The sequence below is a fragment of the Rhinatrema bivittatum genome, chromosome 18, assembly GCF_901001135.1.
Source record: "Rhinatrema bivittatum chromosome 18, aRhiBiv1.1, whole genome shotgun sequence".
In the NCBI taxonomy this organism is placed as follows: Eukaryota; Metazoa; Chordata; class Amphibia; order Gymnophiona; family Rhinatrematidae; genus Rhinatrema; species Rhinatrema bivittatum.
The window spans coordinates 59,605,527-59,626,837 of NC_042632.1; the positions used below are offsets into that span (position 1 = coordinate 59,605,527).

The 21,311-nt window shown below is 47.6% G+C and overlaps 1 protein-coding gene across 1 annotated transcript; it reads left to right on the forward strand.

Moving 5' to 3' along the window:
- Positions 1–530: 530 nt before the first annotated feature.
- SNCB (synuclein beta) lies at positions 531–20,213 on the forward strand. The gene is made up of 6 exons (XM_029583678.1): positions 531–735; positions 923–1,058; positions 7,567–7,608; positions 10,830–10,948; positions 13,125–13,214; positions 19,607–20,213. The coding sequence occupies exons 2-6, from the start codon at positions 938–940 to the stop codon at positions 19,637–19,639; spliced, it is 405 nt and encodes a 134-aa protein (XP_029439538.1). The 5' UTR covers positions 531–735; positions 923–937; the 3' UTR covers positions 19,640–20,213.
- Positions 20,214–21,311: the final 1,098 nt, after the last annotated feature.

Consider the following 21,311-nt stretch of genomic DNA (forward strand, 5'->3'; position numbering starts at 1 on the left):
GAGCCTTTCTCCTGCTGTAGGTTTATGTGTGTGTGTGTGTGTGTGTGTGTGTGTGTGTGGAGGGAGCCTTTCTCCTGCTGTAGGTTTATGTGTGTGTGTGTGTGTGTGTGTGTGTGGGGGGGGGAGGGAGCCTTTCTCCTGCTGTAGGTTTGTGTGTGTGTGGGGGGAGGGAGCCTTTCTCCTGCTGTAGGTTTGTGTGTGTGTGTGGGGAGGGAGCCTTTCTCCTGCTGTAGGTTTGTGTGTGTGTGTGTGGGGAGGGAGCCTTTCTCCTGCTGTAGGTGTGTGTGTGTGTGTGTGTGTGTGTGAGTGTGTGTGTGGAGGGAGCCTGTCTCCTGCTGTAGGTTTATGTGTGTGTGTGTGTGTGTGTGTGTGTGTGTGGGGAGGGAGCCTGTCTCCTGCTGTAGGTTTATGTGTGTGGCGGAAAGGGCTTTTCCTGTTGCAGTCTTCGGTGTGAGGATCCTTCCTCCCTGCAGGGGAGCTCCCCCCTCCCTCCCCGCCCTCTCTGACAGGGGAGGGGGGCGGAGGGCTGAGCCCCGGAGCTGATTGCAGGGCTGCTGTTGATGAAATGCGGCTCTTGCCTGATTATAGGGCGAGCGGCCACCAGGGGGGAGAGAGAGCCGAGCCAAGCCGGGCAGGAGGGAGAGCAGCGCCCATGGCACTGCCGCACTGAGCCGGGCCGGCCGAGGGATGCTCTGAGCTGCAGCCATTGCCCAGACAGCGGACGGCGGATCGCAGGTAATGCCCGGGGGCGGGGGAGGCAGGCTCGGGGGCCGGCGACGGCGTCGTCCTTTGCTGCCCTTCTCCAGGCTCAAGGACACGCAGGCAGGCAGACGGCTTGGGAGCAGGGGGGACCGCTGGCGGTGCAGATCCCAGCCTGACAGAGAGAGATGCTGCTTCTTCTTCTTCTTCTCCCCCTCTCCAGATCTCACTGCTCACCATGGACGTCTTCATGAAGGGTTTGTCCAAAGCAAAGGAAGGGGTGGTTGCTGCAGCGGAAAAGACGAAGCAGGGGGTGGCGGAGGCTGCCGAGAAGACGAAGGAGGGGGTGCTGTATGTAGGTAAGAAGCTGCCGGCCCTGCAGGGAGCAGGACAGCGCAGGGCTGGCCCCCACTCCAGAAATGAACGCTCTAGGGACCTTTACATGGACAGTGCTGCCCCTGTCCAGCAGTTTGCATGAGATAATCCGCACTGGGTGCCCTTTTTGGAAGATAAGGCACTGTATGTATATAAGCTCTCACTGTCGGCGCTCCCAGGGAGCCTCCAAGATTCACCTATGGGCAGCAGCTCTCAGCTCTGTGGCTGCTGGTAGGATGGGTTCCCCTGGCAGCCCTGGGCCTCTCCCGTGCAGACGGGGGCAGGGACGCTCTATGGGTGACCAGGGACCTGGCACTACAGGGATTTTGCCTTCCCAAAACACGGCACTTTAACTCTAGTGATTGCCAGAAGGGCTGATCCGGCCTCTGCTGTGCTTCTGCTCTTCTCACTGTAACCAGTGACGGTTTTCTGCAGGTCACACTAGGTCACTGATCTGGAACCTTTTGCAATTTGCTTCCTTTTCCTCATTGGGAAAAGTGGAAGTTGCCATTGACCCCAATCCAGTACCTTTTTTTAGGAAATTAATTTCCAGGGAGGAAGAATCAGAACCAAGGTCAGGAAATACTACTTCTGGTAGAGGGTGATGGATGCCAGGAATTTAGGGATGTGAATCGTTTTTTGACGATTTAAAATATCGTCCGATAGATTTTAAATCGTCAAAAATTGTTAGAGGCGATATATAATAGGAATTCCCCCGATTTATCATCAAAAATCGTAAATCGGGGGAAGGGGGAGGGGGGGAAAACTGGCCCACTAAAACAACCCTAAAACCCACCCCGACCCTTTAAAATAAATCCCCCACCCTCCCGAACCCCCCAAAATGTCTTAAATTACCTGGGGTCCAGTGGGGGGGTCCCGGTGTGATCTTCCACTCTCGGGCCACGGGTGCGTTGATAGAAATGGCGCCGGCGCCATTTTGGTTCCTGTCCCCCGACGTCACGAGTGTAGGAGATCGCTCCCGGACCCCCGCTGGACCCCCAGGGACTTTTGGCCAGCTTGGGGGGGCCTCCTGACCCCCACAAGACTTGCCAAAAGTCCAGCGGGGGTGCGGGAACGACCTCCTGCACTCGAATCGTGTTGCCGGTCATATTGCAAAATGGCCATATGGCCGGCAACACGATTCGAGTGCAGGAGGTCGTTCCCGGACCCCCGCTGGACTTTTGGCAAGTCTTGTGGGGGTCAGGAGGCCCCCCCAAGCTGGCCAAAAGTCCCTGGGGGTCCAGCGGGGGTCCGGGAGCGATCTCCTACACTCGTGACGTCGGGGGACAGGAACCAAAATGGCGCCGGCGCTACCTTTGCCCTGTCATATGACAGGGCAAAGGTAGCGCCGGCGCCATTTCTATCAACACACCCGTGGCCCGAGAGTGGAACATCACACTGGGACCCCCCCCCACTGGACCCCAGGTAATTTAAGGCATTTTGGGGGGTTCGGGAGGGTGGGGGATTTATTTTAAAGGGTCGGGGTGGGTTTTAGGGTTGTTTTAGTGTGCCGGTTTTCCCGCCCTCCCCCGATTTACATGATATTTAAAAAAACAAAACTGCGACGATCCGATTCCCTCCCCCCCCAGCCGAAATCGATCGTTAAGACGATCGATCACACGATTCACATTTCTACAAGAATTCTCTTCCAGAGGAGGTGGTGAAGATGAAATCAGTGAACGATTTTAAAGGGGCGTGGGATAAACACTGTGGATCCCTATAGGTTAGAGGATGGAGATGAGGAGGGAAGTGCATGGGGGTAACTTGCTGGTGCGGCAGAGGTTATAGGTTAGAGGATGGAGATGAGGAGGGAAGTGCATGGGGGTAACTTGCTGGTGCGGCAGAGGTTATAGGTTAGAGGATGGAGATGAGGAGGGAAGTGCATGGGGGTAACTTGCTGGTGCGGCGGGGGTTATGGGTTAGAGGATGGAGATGAGGAGGGAAGTGCATGGGGGTAACTTGCTGGTGCGGCGGGGGTTATAGGTTAGAGGATGGAGATGAGGAGGGAAGTGCATGGGGGTAACTTGCTGGTGTGGCAGAGGTTATAGGTTAGAGGATGGAGATGAGGAGGGAAGTGCATGGGGGTAACTTGCTGGTGCGGCGGCGGTTACTTCCCTTAACCAATAAGCTTCATACTTTTGATGCTCCCATAAGGTTGCTGGGCAGACTGGATGAACTGTTTGGTCCTTTTCTGCCGTCATTTCAATGTTTTTCTACAAACTTACCCCTGGGGATAGCCACTTAGAAACATAGAAATATGATGGCAGAAAAAAGATGACATAGCTTATCCCATCTGCCCAGCCACACCAACGGCTGAGCTCTACAATCCCTCCCTCTCCCTCAGAGATCCCCTGTGTTTCCATCCTCTCTGGAATTCAGATACTGCTTTTCTCTCTACCACATCCATTAGGTGATTCTTCCATGCATCTGCTACCCTCTGTAAAGAAATATTTCCAAAGATTACTCCCGAGTCTACCCCATTTCATCTCATCCCAGGACCCCTTCTTCTAGATCCTCCTTTCCATTGAAAGAGTTTCACCTCCTGTGCATGGAAACCTTTGAGATATTTGAATGTCTCCATCATATCTCCCCTTTCCTCTAGGGTGTACAAGTTTAGATCTTTAAGTCTATCCTCATGTTTTAGAACAAAGACCACTGACCATTTTAGCAGCCTCCCTCTGGCCCGACTCCATCCTGTTTCTATCCTTTTGAAGGTGGGGTCTCCAGAATTGTGCTCAGTATTCCCAGTGAGGTCTCACCAGGGACCTGTACAGGGGCAATATCACCTCCCTTTTTCTGCTGACCAGTCCTCTCCCTCTGCAGCCAAGCATCTGTCTGGCTTTTACCATCACTTGATCCACCTGTTTCGCCACCTTAAGATCATCAGATATGATCACCCCTATATCCCACTCTTGTTTCATGCACAGAAGAATCTCTCCCCTCCCCTTTGCTGTACTGCTACCCTGGATTTTTGTATCCCAAAGTCTAGAGTTTAGACCATTTCTCGAGCTTCGCTAGTTCCCTCCTCATGTTTCCCACTTTCCAGGGTGTCCATCCTGTTGCACAGTTTGGTATCATCTCTGTCTATGTATCTACCCTCGGCTCTCTTCCCAGGGAAGTGCAGGGAAACCAAAACCCTTTCTACAGACACTGAGGGTTGTGGGGCTTTTCCCTTAATGAAGATCTAACTACATTACTAAGTCTCATTAGAGATGTATCGTGGGTCAGCTGAAGGGAATGCGGCCAGCAGCGTTTTGCTTTACTGAAGTAATGATACTGCAGAAATCAAATAAGAGCAAACCCCAAGTCTGAGATCCCTCTTGTTACGCACGTGAAACATTTAAGACTAATTCTTGATCAAAGTTTGTTGATGCACTGATTAAACCTGGCTATTACAAAGTGTGTTTATTACATCCTTTGAAAACATTACTGCGACACTTTGCATTTCGATTGCTTCTTCCTAGTTTGGATGCCTGGGACCCCCTGTATATTGGCTTCTGACATCTGTGCTACGCACCTTTAAGGTGCTGCAAAATTCAGCCACCTGCTTAATTTCCGGGCTTGACAGGAGCCTCATATTAAAGGAGTTACATTGCCTGCAGTTCATTTGTAGGTTCAGTGTAAAGTTACTCTTCTGAATGAACTCAATGCTACAAATCTACAATCCAGCATGGGCTCGGCGGTTATCCCGATTACATGGCCCTTCAGTCTGCTTTGTGGCTCACAACAGAGGGTCCAGTTATGTGATCTCGCTACCCGAAGCTTTCCACCTGTTTCAAAATGTTTTAAAGAATGCTGAAGGCTTCTTGATTCAAATGATGATGTGCAGTGAGCTAGCAGGGGATAACGTGGACATGGGCATGGACAAGGATTGGCCAGCAACTTCTCGGTTTGTCTCTTGTGTACGTTGTATTTCTCTCTGCTGCTCAGAGCTGTTGTTATAAGCGACTTGTAAATATTTTTAAATAAAGAAGTAAGCTGCTCTTGGATCTCGTTGAAGACTTAATGTTTACTGAGCTTACATTGTGGTCTGATTGTTCTCGGGCACTCTGTGTGCAGAAAGGTGTGCACACGTGCTTATGCTTCCCAAGATGTCAGAGGAGGGAAGATCTTTCCTGTAGAAACTGTGGCATACAAGTGAAGTGAAATAAATACATTTCCATTGCATACTTTGCGACTGCTTCAAGGTAAGTGCGAAGGTTACAGATATTCTCTGTGCACCTTTGCAGGATTTTGTAAGGGAAATTCACTGAGCTTGAGTCCTGCGAGTTCCACGTACTCAGAGTCCGCAGTCCTCGTGAAGAGACTCATTATTTCTCATCAGAGCACAAAAACCTTAGGGGCAAATCTTTCAGGGTATTAAGGTCCTCAGCAAAAATGATTCTCTTAATTCTTTGTACTGTTGTTTGATATTGCAAAGACAGATTGGGCATCCAAATGGCAGATGAAATTTAATGTGGATAAGTGCAAGGTGTTGCATATAGGGAAAAATAACCCATGCTATAGTTACACAATGTTAGGTTCCATATTAGGAGCTACCACCCAGGAAAAAGATCTAGGCATCATAGTGGATAATACTTTAAAATCGTCAGTTCAGTGTGCTGCAGCAGTCAAAAAAGCAAACAGAATATTAGGAATTATTAGGAAGGGAATGGTTAATAGAACGGAAAATGTCATAATGCCTCTATATCGCTCCATGGTGAGATTGCACCTTGAATACTGTGTACAATTCTGGTCGCCACATCTCAAAAAAGATATAGTTGCGATGGAGAAGGTACAGAAAAGGGCTACCAAAATGATAAGGGAATGGAACAGCTCCCCTATGAGGAAAGGCTGAAGAGGTTAGGGCTGTTCAGCTTGGAGAGGAGACGGCTGAGGGGGGATATGATAGAGGTCTTTAAGATCATGAGAGGTCTTGAACGAGTAGATGTGACTCGGTTATTTACACTTTCGAATAATAGAAGGACTAGGGGGCATTCCATGAAGTTAGCAAGTAGCACATTTAAGACTAATCGGAGAAAATTCTTTTTCACTCAACGCACAATAAAGCTCTGGAATTTGTTGCCAGAGGATGTAGTTAGTACAGTTAGTGTAGCTGGGTTCAAAAAAGGTTTGGATAAGTTCTTGGAGGAGAAGTCCATTAATGGCTATTAATCAATTATACTTAGGGAATAGCCACTGCTATTAATTTCATCAGTAGCATGGGTTCTTTTTAGTGTTTGGGTACTTGCCAGGTTCTTGTGGCCTGGTTTTGGCCTCTGTTGGAAACAGGATGCTGGGCTTGATGGACCCTTGGTCTGACCCAGCATGGCAATTTCTTATGTTCTTAGAATTGGAATAGCAGGAGGTGCTGCAGGGTAGGAATGAGATGCATTGGCAGAGCTGTGTGTGAGGCTCTCAGTACTGGAATAGCAGGGGATGCTGCAGGACAGGAGTGAGGTGCATTGGTAGAACTGTGTGTGGGGGTCTCAGTACTGGAATAGCAGGGGATGCTGCAGGACAGGAGTGAGGTGCATTGGTAGAACTGTGTGTGGGGGTCTCAGTACTGGAATAGCAGGGGGTGCTGCAGGGCAGGAGTGAGGTGCATTGGTAGAGCTGTGTGTGTGAGGGTCTCAGTACTGGAATAGCAGGGGGTGCTGCAGGGCAGGAGTGAGGTGCATTGGCAGAGCTGTGTGTGTGAGGGTCTCAGTACTGGAATAGCAGGAGGTGCTGCAGGGCAGGAGTGAGGTGCATTGGTAGAGCTGTGTGTGAGGGTCTCAGTACTGGAATAGCAGGGGGTGCTGCAGGGCAGGAATGAGGTGCATTGGCAGAGCTGTGTGTGAGGGTCTCAGTACTGGAATAGCAGGGGGTGCCTCAGAACAGGACTGAGGTACATTGGAAGAGCTAGTACTACTAAACATTTATATAGTGCTACAAGCTGTTATGCAGCACTATGCAGACACATAGAAGAGAATGTCCCTGTTCCCTGGAGCTTACAATCCAGTTGACAGACAGACATTGAGGAGCAAATATATCTCCTGAAGTGTTGTCAGGATGTTAAGGGAGCATGGAAGGTGGAGGCTGCTACTGACTTTTTATGTTTTAATGAAAATGCCCTTTGCTGGCAGCAGTTTGAATGAAACTAGCAGGATAGGGGTTTTTAGTGGGGTGGATGGGGGATTCCTCCTGCTGCCTTGGGCTTCCAGCTCAGTCAGAACCAGGCCTCCCTTAGGCTGTGGTGCCATGAGAGCATCTGTAATGAGCCTCTTTTTCCCTATTTACATCCCTCCCAGCTCATCCACGCACCTCAATCACAGGCCCTAAATCTGGCCACTAGATGTTGCTGTTGCACAATGGCTGGGACCCCCTCCCCTTCAGGAGCTGTGAACACCACCTCCACAGCATCCCTCGTCCCAGCCGACCCAGGGAATGAAAGAGCTGATCCAGGAAGTAGCTCTGAGCCATCGCTCTGGCACTTTACCCAAATAACCCATTGTCTTTTCTCTCTTTCAGGAAACAAAACTCGAGAAGGCGTTGTGCAGGGCGTGGCATCAGGTACCTTGATGTTCTTCTCTTGCATGTTTCAAGCATGTAATAGTGGCTGAATCACCAGGCAGACACGTGTGTGTGCTCACCAAGGAATGGAAAGCATGATCTAATGAGATCAAAGGTTAACGAGGTTACTGGTGGCAGCAGCTAGTGCTAAAGCAGCTTATAGAGCCTGGAAAAGGGAGAATTCGTGAGGGCCTTGGCTGGATGTGTAGGATTAGCAGTCCAGGTCCATGCCCAGTCCCACGTGTCCAAGGCCTTTGGAAATTAACTTGCTATAGTCCTGCTCTGCAGTATCTCCATGGAGCACGAGTCATCCTTATAGCAGTCTTGGGGATTCAATGTTAGGGACTTGAAGCAGCCTTCCTGCCCCAGCACGTGCATCCCACTGACCCTCAAATGACCTGAGCACTGCCTAAGGATCCCTACTCCTCCATCTGAGCTCTCCTTCCTTTCTTTCTTTTCTCCAATTTCATATTTTGGGGGTAATCTGAGGGAGTCCCTACCTACTTGGGGATTTCAGGGATAGGTGTGTTCTAGGGACAAAGATAAGTAACTTTAGAATAATCTGGAGTCCGAGGCTTTTATAGATCCAACAAAGAGAGGCTGCAGCGTAAGAATCACCCTACAGGGGTCGCTTCTTCAGATGTCATGCCAATAGGACTACTAGACGTCCACAGTAATAAAAAACCTCATCTGACTGTGTGATTGCGTATGGATGACTATGACTGTGTAAGACTATATATGGCTGAGTGTGATTGCGTGTGACTGTGTTTGGCTGAGTGTGATTGTGTGTGACTGTATATGGCTGAATATGACGGTATACGACTGTGTTTGGCTGAGTGTGATTGTGTGTGACTGTATATGGCTGAATATGACGGTATACGACTGTGTTTGGCTGAGTGTGATTGTGTGTGACTGTATATGGCTGAATATGACGGTATACGACTGTGTTTGGCTGAGTGTGATTGTGTGTGACTGTATATGGCTGAATATGACGGTATACGACTGTGTTTGGCTGAGTGTGATTGTGTGTGACTGTATATGGCTGAATATGACGGTATACGACTGTGTTTGGCTGAGTGTGATTGTGTGTGACTGTGTGTGACTGTATATGGCTGAATATGACGGTATACGACTGTGTTTGGCTGAGTGTGATTGTGTGTGACTGTATATGGCCGAGTGTGGCTGTATGTGGCTGTGTGTGACTGTGTGTGACTGCATTTGGCTGAGTGACTGTGTGTGACAATGTGTGAATTCAAAAGAGCATGGGACAAAAACAGGGGCTCTCTGAGAGGGTGTATAACGCTGGAAAGCTCTGAGCACAAATGCTCGTAGTTTGGGCAATAAAATCCCAGATCTGCAAGCCCTAATGGTGGAGGCGGACTTGGACATTGTGGCTGTCACGGAAACGTGGTTCAGGGATTCTCATGATTGGGATACGGCCACACCGGGCTATAACTTGTTAAGGAAGGATAGAGAGGACAGAAAAGGGGGAGGAGAGGCTCTTTATGTCAGAAACCATATCCAAGCATCTGAGCTGCAAGGAAGATGGGGCAATGAAGAAGCTCTATGGCTCGACCTAAAAAAAGATGACAGGGCATCCATTTTTATTGGCGCGGTTTACAGGCCTCCAAATCAAATGGAAGTACTAGACAGAGATCTGATTGAAGACATCCAAAAGATGAGTAAGAAGGGAGAAGTGGTGATCATTGGAGACTTTAATCTGCCGGATGTAGACTGGAGAATCCCATCTGCAGAATCTAACAGTAGTAGAGAAATAATGGATGCCCTGCAAGGGGCTTTGTTCAAACAAATGGTAATGGAACCCACAAGAGAAGGAGCTATACTCGACTTAGTGCTCACTAATGGAGGTAATGTCTCTGATGTTCAGGTGGGCGCCCACCTCAGCACCAGTGATCAAACGGTATGGTTTCATATCACACAAAAGATACAGAGAAGAAGCACGAAGACCCAAGTTTTACAGTTCAAAAACAGGGACTTTGAGGAAATGGGGAAGTACCTGGAGGAAGAACTAAAAGGCTGGGAGAACGAGAGAGATGTGGATCAACAGTGGACCAAACTAAAAGGAGCAATTATCAAGGCAACTGCTTTATATGTTAGAAATGTAAACAACTGCAAAAGAAAAATGAAACCTATCTGGTTCTCAAAGGAGGTGGCTGACAAAATAAAGGCTAAAAGAACAGCATTCAAGAAAAATAAAGGATCCCAAAGGGAGGAGCACAAAGAAGAGTATCTGGTAGAAGTGAGGGAGACAAAGAAATTAATCAAGAGAGCAAAAAGTCAAGCAGAAGAGAGGATTGCCAAGGAGATAAAGCGAGGTGACAAAACATTTTTCAGATACATCAGAGAAAGGAGAAAAGTTCAAAGTGGTATAGTGAGACTGAAAGGTGGAAAGGATCAGTGGGGAAATCAGTCCCAGTTCAGTTTCTCAGTGTTAATGCCCCTGAAGCTGCTGTGAGAAAGCAACGTGCTCATTGCTTCGATATTTAGGAAAGGATTCCTAGGGGGGGAAAGCTTAGTAAGTGAGGGCCAGGCAGAGCAGCTTCCTACCTTCGGATTGTGCCTCTTTTCTGCAAGCGGCAGGAGGCAGTGCTGGGGAGGATCAGCAGTTATGGTTCGAGGGTCCTTTCAATGCTGACTTCCTTCATTAATGCTTTGCCAGTTACGCTTTTATTAAAGAGGCAGTACGACAGAGGATGTTAGGCTTTGTCTCACTAAAATGCCAGAAAGGGTGGGGTTGAGCCACTTGGATGCCCATCCTTCCCAGACTGCTCACCTTGACGCGCGCTGGTACATTTGGCTGATGATTTGAGACAGGGATTGGATGAAGGGAAATCTCCTCTCCGCTGCCTTTGATGCTGCTGACCAGAGCATAGCCTTGTTGAGAGTCAGGGTCGCCCAATGGCTTTAGTCTTCTCTAAGCGGCTGTTCCCAGTCAGGGATGTGAGAGGAAACCTCCGTCACCCGCACTTCAAAGCAGGTGCAATGAATACGGGTCCCCTGTACCCTGCCAGCTTCCAGAGGGAAAGGAGCAGCGAGGTTTCTATCGGCTGCAGGGCTTGTGGGCACAAAGCATCCATGGCTTTTTGGAAGATTTCCTCCTCAAAGTGCATCTGTGAGGAGCTGACCCCTCCCCTCGGGGGGGGGGGGGGGGGGAGACCTTGCCTCTGCAACTCTCATCCTTGATGCTTCTCTCCACACAGTGGCTGAGAAGACAAAAGAACAAGCTTCACAACTTGGAGGGGCCGTTTTCTCTGGGGCAGGAAACATCGCAGCAGCCACTGGACTAGTGAAGAAAGAGGACTTCCCCACTGACTTAAAGGTGAGATACCCTACAGTGCTCCTCCTCCTCTCCTAACCTAACTGTGAGACATCCTACAGTGCTCCTCCTCCTCCTAACCGTGAGATATCCTACAGTGCCCTTCCTCTTCTACCCTAACTGTGAGAGATCCTACAGTGCCCCTCCTCTCCTAACCTAACTGTGAGACATCCTACAGTGCCCATCCTCTCCTAACCTAACTGTGAGATCCTACAGTGCCCCTCCTCTACTAACCTAACTGTGAGACATCCTACAGTGCCCATCCTCTCCTAACCTAACTGTGAGATCCTACAGTGCCCATCCTCTCCTAACCTAACTGTGAGATCCTACAGTGCCCCTCCTCTCCTAACCTAACTGTGAGAGATCCTACAGTGCCCCTCCTCTCCTAACCTAACTGTGAGACATCCTACAGTGCCCCTCCTCTCCTAACCTAACTGTGAGACATCCTACAGTGCCCATCCTCTCCTAACCTAACTGTGAGATCCTACAGTGCCCCTCCTCTACTAACCTAACTGTGAGACATCCTACAGTGCCCTTCCTCTACTAACCTAACTGTGAGACATCCTACAGTGCCCTTCCTCTACTAACCTAACTGTGAGACATCCTACAGTGCCCATCCTCTCCTAACCTAACTGTGAGATACCCTACAGTGCTCCTCCTCTCCTAACCTAACCAAGAAATATCCTACAGTGTCCATCCTCTCTTGAACTAAATGTGAGATACCCCACAATGCTCTTTTCACTTCAGATCTTAGCATGAGATACTCTATCCTTCCCATCTCACTCTTTTCTTCCCCACATACTTCTCCCACTTCATTTTCACTCACCCCCTTCAATGTACATTTGGAAGAGACGGTGTATCTGTCCTTTGGGGCAGAAAGCAGAGATGCTATTTTGGACCCACCAGATACAGGGCTTAACTTGCTCAGAGAGACGTCTCCAGACCTGCTCTCCAGCGTAGCTTAAAATAGCAACAGCTCAGGAAATGAGGGCACAGCTGAGCTGAGCATAAACACAGCAAGAGGACCGGAGGGTGATCCTGTGTCACAGCGTCTTCCCTGGGTTCACTCCCGCTGCCCTTTGCATGGTGCAAGTGCAGTCACCATTCTCAGTGCTTCACCCAGGACAAGCAGAAGGACCAGTCTGGCATTTAAATGTCTTAAAAACAGGTTAAGAAAACAAGTTCCCAAATATGGCAGAACCACGCGCATGATTAGATTCTCAGACCCGCCTTCAGGAAGGTTACCCCTAACGAATATGCAAGAGGCATTTCCTTGTGCTGGGGTTAAGAACTGGTTGCTGTACGTAAATGGATCTCATGCATACTTCTCAGGAATATCCTGAAAGGCAGACTGGATAAGGCTGGGGAGTGATAGGACCAGTGCTGTTCAGGAGGGGGGCTCCTAAGAACCCCTTTAGAAAGCTCTGGCACTGCACCACTGGATAGGACTCCAGCAAATTTTCTTAAAAATAAGCCCTCCACCATCACCACCTTTTACCCACGCTTCTATTATTACAGCTATCGTTTTATTTATTTATTGTATTTATTTATTTGTTTTTCTATACGCATGTTCATCAGACATATCGCACCGGTTTACAGTGCAACAGGAGTCTTATTAGCATAGACTTCTTGTTTTACATTGGAACATTGTGGCATTTAAGATTGAACTAATTAACATTTTCCATAGAACTTTGTAACATCTTGCATTGAACTTTATAACATATTTCATTTAGAAAGTAACTAGAGAGAGATAGAAGTGTCTCTTTTGTCATATCCGTGTCCCACAATCCTACCCCATGAGGTTTCCACAGGTCTGAAGGTAGGCGAGCAGCAGAACTGGGAAGCGACACATTAGGGAGAGAGCAATCACCAGGCCAGTTCTGAAAGCCTTTTGCCCAGGCAGATTGACCTTTCTGGGATTCTGTGCCCAGAGCTTGCATCGTGGCAGCCAGATTGAGAGGATCTGTTCCTGGTGGGGGGGAGTGGGGGTTAGCTTGCATGTAAAAGTCATTTTCTAAAGTCTGGGTGCTGTTTTCCCTCATCCCCACCCTCAGGAACAGCAGGGGTGAGCTCACCGAGTACGTCCCCTTTAAAATTAGCTCCAAGGTGCCCACACATGCAGGTTTCTCCAGGTCGCCTTCAACTAGTCCAAGCGATGTTTTCTCTGTTTGCACTGCAGCCTGAAGAGGTGGGTGAAGAGGCCTTTGAAGAACCGTCAGAAGAGCCTTTGCTGGGGCCAGAAGGGGAGAGCTATGAGGAGCAGCCTCAGGTGAGGAGCGAGTGGCCTTGGCTAGCATGTGGGGATGAATAACTGTGACATGCACTGGTGCCTCTCATATCTCACCCAAGCAATTCTTCTGTACTACACATGCAAAGGCAAACACAGAGAAACGTAATGGCTGAAGGACCAAATGGCCTCTTCAGTCCTCCCATTCATACCATCTGTTCAGTTCTACAATCTCTACCAAGCCCTCGGAGAGCCCATGTGTTTATCTCATGCTCTCTGGAATTCAGATCCTGTCCTTATCCCCACCACCTGCACAGGGAGGACGTTCCATGCATCCACCACCCTCTCGGTAAAGAAATATTACTTAAGATTACTCCCGAGTCTACCCCCTTTCATCTCATCCCAGGACCCCTTGTTCTAGAGTCTCCTTTCCATTGAAAGAGGCTCACCTCCTGTACAGGGAAACCTTTGAGATATTTGAATGTCTCCATCATATCTCCCCTTTCCTCTAGGGTGTACAAGTTTAGATCTTTAAGTCTGTCCCCACATGCTTTATAACAAAGACCACTGACCATTTTAGTAGCCACCTCTGGCCCGACTCCATCCTGTTTATATCCATTTGAAGGTGGGGTCTCCAGAACTGTGCTCAGTATTCCCAGTGAGGTCTCACCAGGGACCTGTACAGGGGCAATATCACCTCCCTTTTTCTGCTGACCAGTCCTCTCCCTCTGCAGCCAAGCAGCTTTCTGGCGCTTACCATTGCTTTATCCACCTGTTTGGCCACCTTTAGATCATCAGCTACAGTCACCCCCAGATCCTGCGCTTCCTTTGTGCTTAGAAGAATTTCACCTCCAATGCTCTACGTTTTCCTTGGGTTTTGCAGCCTAAATGCATTTTTTACATTAAATCTTAGCTGCCAGAGCTTAGACCATTCCTCGAGCTCGCTACATCCCTCCTCATGTCTTCCACTCTTTCCAGCCTCTTACAGATGTTGGTATCATCAGCAAAAAGACAAACCTTCCCCAACAGTCCTTCAGTTAGGTCACTCACAAAAATGTTGAAAAAAAAAAGGTCCTAGGTCCAATCCCGGAGGCCCCACCACTAGCAACAGCCCCCTCCTCAGAGGAAACGCCATTTACCACTCCCCTTTGTCGCCTCCCACTCAGTCACCCTAGGATCCATTCCAAGGGCGCACAATTTATTTATAAATCTTCTGTGCGAAACTGTGGCCTTGCTGAAATCCAAGTGCACTATGGGGCCAATTTTAAAATTTAAGCGTGCGGGCTACATTTGTGCGTGCTACCCGGCGCACACAAAGGTACCCCCGATTTTATAACATGCGCGCGCTGCCGTGCGCATGTTATAAAATCCGGGGTCGGTGGCGCAAAGGGGTGCACACGCTGAGCCCAAGGGGAGCCCCGATGGCTTTCCCCGTTCCCATCAGAGCGGCCTTGGAGGGAACTTTTTTTTTACTCCCCCCCACCTTCTCTCGATGAGTTACTCCTGCCGGTGGCGCACCACGCCCCAACACAGGTCGCTGTGCCGGAGCACTCGGCCCCGCCCCCGGACCACCCCAGACTGCCTCCATGCCCCTGGACCACCCCTTTTTCGAAGCCCCAGGACACATGCGCATCCCAGGGCTTGCGCGTGCTGCCAAGCCTATGCAAAATAGGCTCGGCGAGCGCAGGGGTAGGTTTTCGGGGGTTACGTGTGTATCTTACATGCGTAACCCTTTCAAAATCTGCCCCTATGTCTAACACCTTCCCTTCATCCCACTCTCTGCTCTTCCAATCCAAAAAATTGATGATATTCATCTGACAAGATCTAACCTTGGTAAAACCCTGCAGCCTCGGATCCTGCGATCCATTAGATTCCAGAAGCTGCACTCGCCTCTGTTTCAGCAGCAATTCCATTAGTTTGCTCCCCACAGAGGTCAGACTCACTGACCTGTAGTTCCCAGCCTCCTCCTTACTTACACTTCTATGAATAAAAATGTAAGAACATAAGAACATCCATACTGGGTCAAACTAAGGGTCCATCAAGCCCAGCATCCTGTTTCCAGCAGTGGCCAATCCAGGCCATAGGAACCTGGCAAGTACCCAAAAACTAAGTCTATCCCATGTTACTGATGCCAGTAATTGCAGTGGCTATTCCCTAATTCAGTTTGATTAATAGAAGTTAATGGACTTCTCCTCCAAGAACTTATCCAAACCTTTTTTAAATCCAGAGTGGCCATAACGTTACAGAATATAACTTATTCCAAGCTGCTCCCAGAGTGGCCGTGTAAGTTACAGAATCTTCTGATGGTCAGAGCAAATATTGTAAGATGGCACAGATCACTTTCTTAAATTGATTTGGAAAGGAAAGAAAAGAAATCTAGGATGCAGATAAAAGGATTTCAGGTTACAGTGGAAGATGGCAGGCTGGCCTGCTGGATATTAAGTTATATAACAGGACTTGCATGATGAGCATTGTAAAGGTTATTGAAGGGAAATCACAATTCAGTGACACTTGTCTAGAAGAGCAAATAGTGCAACCCTTGAAAGTTTCATATTTTAGATGCAAAGGCTTCAGATCTGTCATTAATGATTAATAGTATGTTAATTGATGCAATCGTAAAGCCTAGGTATTAGCAAGGAAAAAATTTGGGGTATCTGTTCATCTTCCATTAGAGGAAACAAAGCTTTTATATCAGGTCTAGAGAATTGCATCATTATGGGGCCAATGTAATAAGATCTGCAGTGAAATCAGCATGGATTTTTCTGTACAGATTTTTTAGCACGAGTAGCAAAAGCCCGTGGCAGCGGAGGATGTAATAATGGCCACGTATGCTAATTAGATACACAAAATTCATGCACAGCAAATATATGTGCCATAATGCTCGCAGCAATGCATGCTAATGGCCATTTGTACTAAAACACGCAGACATCCATGCAGAAATGCTGTGCGGACACGTATCACATCTGAACTCTTGAGATTGATTCTCGGGGTGAAAGCCTTTCTTTTTCAAATAAATGAATAAATTAGTGGTCCAGAAGTTGATGTGAAGGTACGTCCAGCAATATCTAACCCCTTCATGATTGGACTCTGTCTGCTGGCGAGAGCCTGAAATGCAGATCGGCAGTTCTGCCTCACTGAGAAGCGTTCCACCTGCCGCTTGGCTGACCTACAAAAGCACAAAAAAAACCCCAGTCTCCACACCAAACCTTTCACTTACCTCCTGCCCTGACCAAGCACTAAAAACCCCGCATTAAAAAACCTGCTCTTACCCGATCTCCCTGCTAGCATGAGTCCATGCAATGCCCATAAATAGAGAATCGCGTCCTTTGCATGCCATTAGCATGCATGCACGCAGAGAAGCCATGGGGCTGGAAGCACATTTATACGTGCTTTTATCCTGTGCACAAAACCCTTATTACATACCCGTATAGTGCTTTGCGTGAAAAACGTGTGTGGAAACGCACAAAGAGGCATGCGTAGATCCGCAGCAGCTTCAGCGCACCTTTTATTATTTATTTATTACATCAGCCCTTGTGTTTTGAAGGCGTAGTGGCACTGGCTAGTGATATTTGGGCAAATACTTTCAGAGACTAAAGAAACATTACAATCCTTTCCGCAGTTAAAGACAGAGAGCAAGGACTTGTATGCATATTATATAGAGTGCATCATGGGGAATTATGGGAGGATTTTTAAGTCTGGAAACTTTGAAGGGAGTTAGGCTGATTTCCTGAATATGCAAAGGTGTGAGGTTCATGGACCTAAGCTCCGCTACAATAAGAAAGTGAGAGAGAGATCTCAGAGGATGACTTTAGGTGAGGGTTGGAGAAATTGTATAAATCTGTGGAGAGTGCTAATTTGAGGGACTTACAGTTTAAACTTCTACGAATATTATTCCTACCTGTATATGTAAATGAAGGCTAAAATCACTGATTCTGAGAATCATCTTAGGTTCATATATACATTGCGTATAGGAGCTTAAGGATGTATTTGTCCCTGTCTGCAGTATTACCCATGGGAAAGTTATGTAGACAGAGGAGTTGTATCTTTTGAAGAACAGTAGATGATGCTGCCCTCTTGCTATTATTAATAAAGTCAGGCATAATGGTTAGGAGTTGTATCACAATTCAATAGATGGAGAAAGACCCCGCCTAATTGGACAATGTGGAGAATACAAATGCAGAAGAGTAGGGTAGGAGCTCTGGCAGCCTTGGACGCAGGATTTTTCTTTACTATGTGATCTGACAGTCCACTTAATCCATATTCTCTAGAATGGCTCAAATCTTTGACAGGAGAAAATATGGATTGGCATTGCAGGACTGTTAATACCTTGCTTGCAAAGAGTTTCTTACCAGTAGCTCTTAAGAGATCAGTGGTGTAGTCCGTTTAGAAAAAAGTTGTAAAAAATAAAAAACCAACCCTTTGTTGGACCCAGTTGTTTGAGAGTTATAGGTCAATCTCAAATTTACTTTTTCTATCCAAAATTATTGAGAAGGTGGTGAATGGCCAGTTGGCAATATTAAGTCAGAGGAACGAAAAGGTTAAAAACATTTTAAAAAAATATAATTTAAAAAATGTGCCAGCAGGTCAGGTTAGGAAAACGGACGCTCGTAAAATTGTGCGTCCGTTTCCTGAACCCGCTGACAGCCACCTCTCCTGGGTTTTCGCTGTTAAGGAGGCACTGGGGGCGCGCAATTGTCCCTAGCGCCTCCCCCTCATTTAAATACAGTATTGCACGCCCAGGAGAGGTGGCCGGGCGCACGTTAATCCTGAGCCCGTTTTCCACGTGGGTTTACAGTATCGGCCTGAAGGTTATTTGTAGAGCCTTCCTAACAAGCTTACCTGAAAGCAGCAGAAGGCATTAACCACAGAAAGGTCTTATCAGGGTCCCAGAACAAAAGCTGCCTGTTGGGTACCTATAGACACACATAAGATCAAATATGCTCAGCTTCAGCCAGGGCACCGAGCCTACCCGAGTCGGAGGATGTCCAGAAGGTACAGTCATCAGCCACATTTTGCATACATTTAGTTTTTATATGTTACAAATACCTGAAAACCTGCGGGACTTTAAGTATCAGATTGCATGGGCCAAGTTCCCTCCTGCATGCACACTGGCCTCTAGTGCATGCTCTGAGTAACGGTCACAGTGCTGAACAACAGGGAGCGAGAAGCAGATATAATCCTTTAAATTTAATCCTTTTAATTCTTTGGTTATGTCTAGCTATCCTGTTTATGTTTATTAACGTTGTTCGATTCATTCAGTTACAACTTCTTAACAGTTACGTTCTATTGTTCGGACACCTTGTTATAATGTAATGCCTTAACCGCGCCTGTTCTGTTATAATGGAAACCGATCTGATTTGATATTTGTATCAAGAATGTCGGTATACAAAAATTCTAAATAAATAAATAAGGGCAGGTTTAATTCAGATTCCATCTGCAGCAAGAGCTCCTGCAGGCTTCTCACCTCTGGGTCCAAGCCTACTGGTGAATTCAACCCACCAGGGCCTGTAACACAGAGCCTTGCCAGGGATTGTAACCCCATGCCAAGCCTTGGTGGGGACTGTAACCCAGGGCATCATCATAGATTGTAACTCAAAGCCAAGCTGGAAATTGTAACTCAGTGCAAAACTGCAGATTATAATTCAGAGGCTTATCAGGGATAATAACCCAGTGCATCATTATGGACTGTAAATCCGAGACTCAGCAGGGATTGTAACCCAGTGCATCACTGCAGATGGTAATGGAGAGCTTTGCTGAGGATTGTAACCCAGTTCATCACTATGGATTGTAACAAAGACCCTTGCTGGGGATTGTAATTTGTGTTCAGTTGCCTTTGATCTTACAAAATATTTCCTGCAGTTCAATCAGTGACGGCTGCAGCTGCAAAGTGATCGTCTGATGCACTGCTTACTAAACCGATACTCCTCATGTTCCCCAATGTTCAGGGCGAAGAGGTGTGGCTCAGGGCTGGCCAGTCCAATAGCACCAAGAGGAGCGAGCGTTAGCCGTGCATCGCACACTTCTATCCCCACACCGTCAGGGAGAGGTCAGGCTTGGCTATTCAGCTAGGCCTTTACCTAAATTCTATTAAACACTGTGACCAGGACAGCAACAGGGACTCCCTTCTGACTCTTGAGTGCTGGAACGTGAAGGCGCGTCATCATCCTCCATCCAACTTCCTTGTCCTTGACTCTGCTTCCTCTAGACTAGGTGGCTGTGCAACGCGTCTGCTTCTCCCGTCCATCTATCAGACCTGTTTTATACTGCGATCCTTCTCCTACCTCTAATCATACCTTAGCAGATATTCTGAAGCTGCTCCCCTGAGTTTATTGTAACAGGAATTTAATTAGAAATGTGAATGCAATAAGCCTTGAGAGGAGCTGCCTCCCAGTCAGAGTAATAAGTGCTTTCCCCCTCCCCCGTCTGTGTTACAGGACCACTATCAGGACTACGAGCCGGAGGCCTGAGGAGCTCAATCCCTGCCTTCTCCACCACCAGCAGCACAAGAAGACTAAAACGTGGGTCATCTCCTCCTCCTGCTCTCCTTCTCCAGAAGCCCCAGTGCAGCCTCTCCCAAAGCCATGTTCTTCCTCCTGATCACCCTCCAGGAATCTCACTTCAGTGTCTCCCACCCTGTACTCTTAAGATGTAAAACGCTCTTCAAAAAGAAATGAGGAAAACTTGAAGTAGATCAGGATTTCTGTGTCTCTCCCGTTGCTTATTTCCCTGTTTCCCTCCCAGAGAAATAAGCCTGGAGGTCTCTGTGAACTTGTTCATTTCCCGCATGTTTTATCTGGTTTTAAACTGGAAAAGTAGTTGTAAATGGCCTGTGTGTGGTTAGAGACGATCCCAGTTTTATTGTGCACATTCTATTTTCTTGTTCTTTTTTTTATATAAATGGTTAGCGTGTTCTTCTTCATGTGTGTGCAGTAACCCATCCCATGTGTGTTCTGAGTTGTGGCATGGAATCCTGGCCAGTGGCTGATCCGTGGGTGACCTCTGCTCAGACACTGCCCAATTAAACTAGTTCTGTACTTACCAGTGGCCTCTCTCCTGCCTTTACTACCATAGCACATGCACATATGAGAAAGTCCCAGGCAGGGCGAGAGCAGATCCTGCTCTAGGAACATCACTGCTGGGGGGGACAGACAGTCAGTAAGAAAACAACATTGTCATATCTTGTGAACTTAAACTTGTGATGAATCAGGTCAACTTTAAATTTGTACAGTTTAATGGGCGGAGGATCTAATGGACATCCCATCCCAAATATCTAGCTAGCCTAGGGCTTTGCTTGCAGGACATGGCGATGATCATACACCAGGGGGAAGCCTTCAGTCACAGCACAGTACTGCAGTGCCTTCAGAGATGTGAATCATGAGTTTCCAGGGCTCCTGCTACTCGCTCGCTGCTCATCTTCAGCCAATCTCCCTCCTCCTCTTCTGTACCCTTACCCACCCACAGGGCTCAATATTCAAAGGAATTTTAGCCTGAGAACTCAAGTTTTCCAGCTAAATATTGAGCTACTTATCTGGTTACATTGTAGCTGGATAAAAAGGAATCAGTCTGGGGCAGAGTAACGATATCTAAGCTAACAGCCTCAGAGCAGAGCTAAAGTTATTCGGATAACCTGCCACCCAAGGCCTGATCACTTTAAACCTAACCACTCATATTCAAAACATGGCTGCTTAGGTTTAAAGTTAGCTGGATAACTTTAATTGGGAATATCCCACTGAACATCCGGATCAAGTCTACTGGCTGCCCCCACAGTACATAACATAGTAGATGTTGGTCAATAAGGTAGAAAGATGACCAAAATGGTGTGGGGTCTGCATCATAAGACTTATGAGCTGAAATTGAAGGACATAAATATGAATACAGTGGAGGAGAGAAGGGACAGGGGAATATGATACAGACTTAAATACCTGAAAGCTATTAATAATGCACAAGAATCAATCCTTTTTTGATGGAAAGAAAACTGTAGAACAAGAGGTCATAATATGAAGTTCCAAGGGGGTCGAGTAAGGACCAACGTCAGGAAGTATTTCTGCATGGAACGCCCTCCTGGAGGAGGTGGTGAGGACAAAGACGCTGATGGAATTGACTAGGCATGGGAGAAACAGGTAAGTGATAGAGATGAAG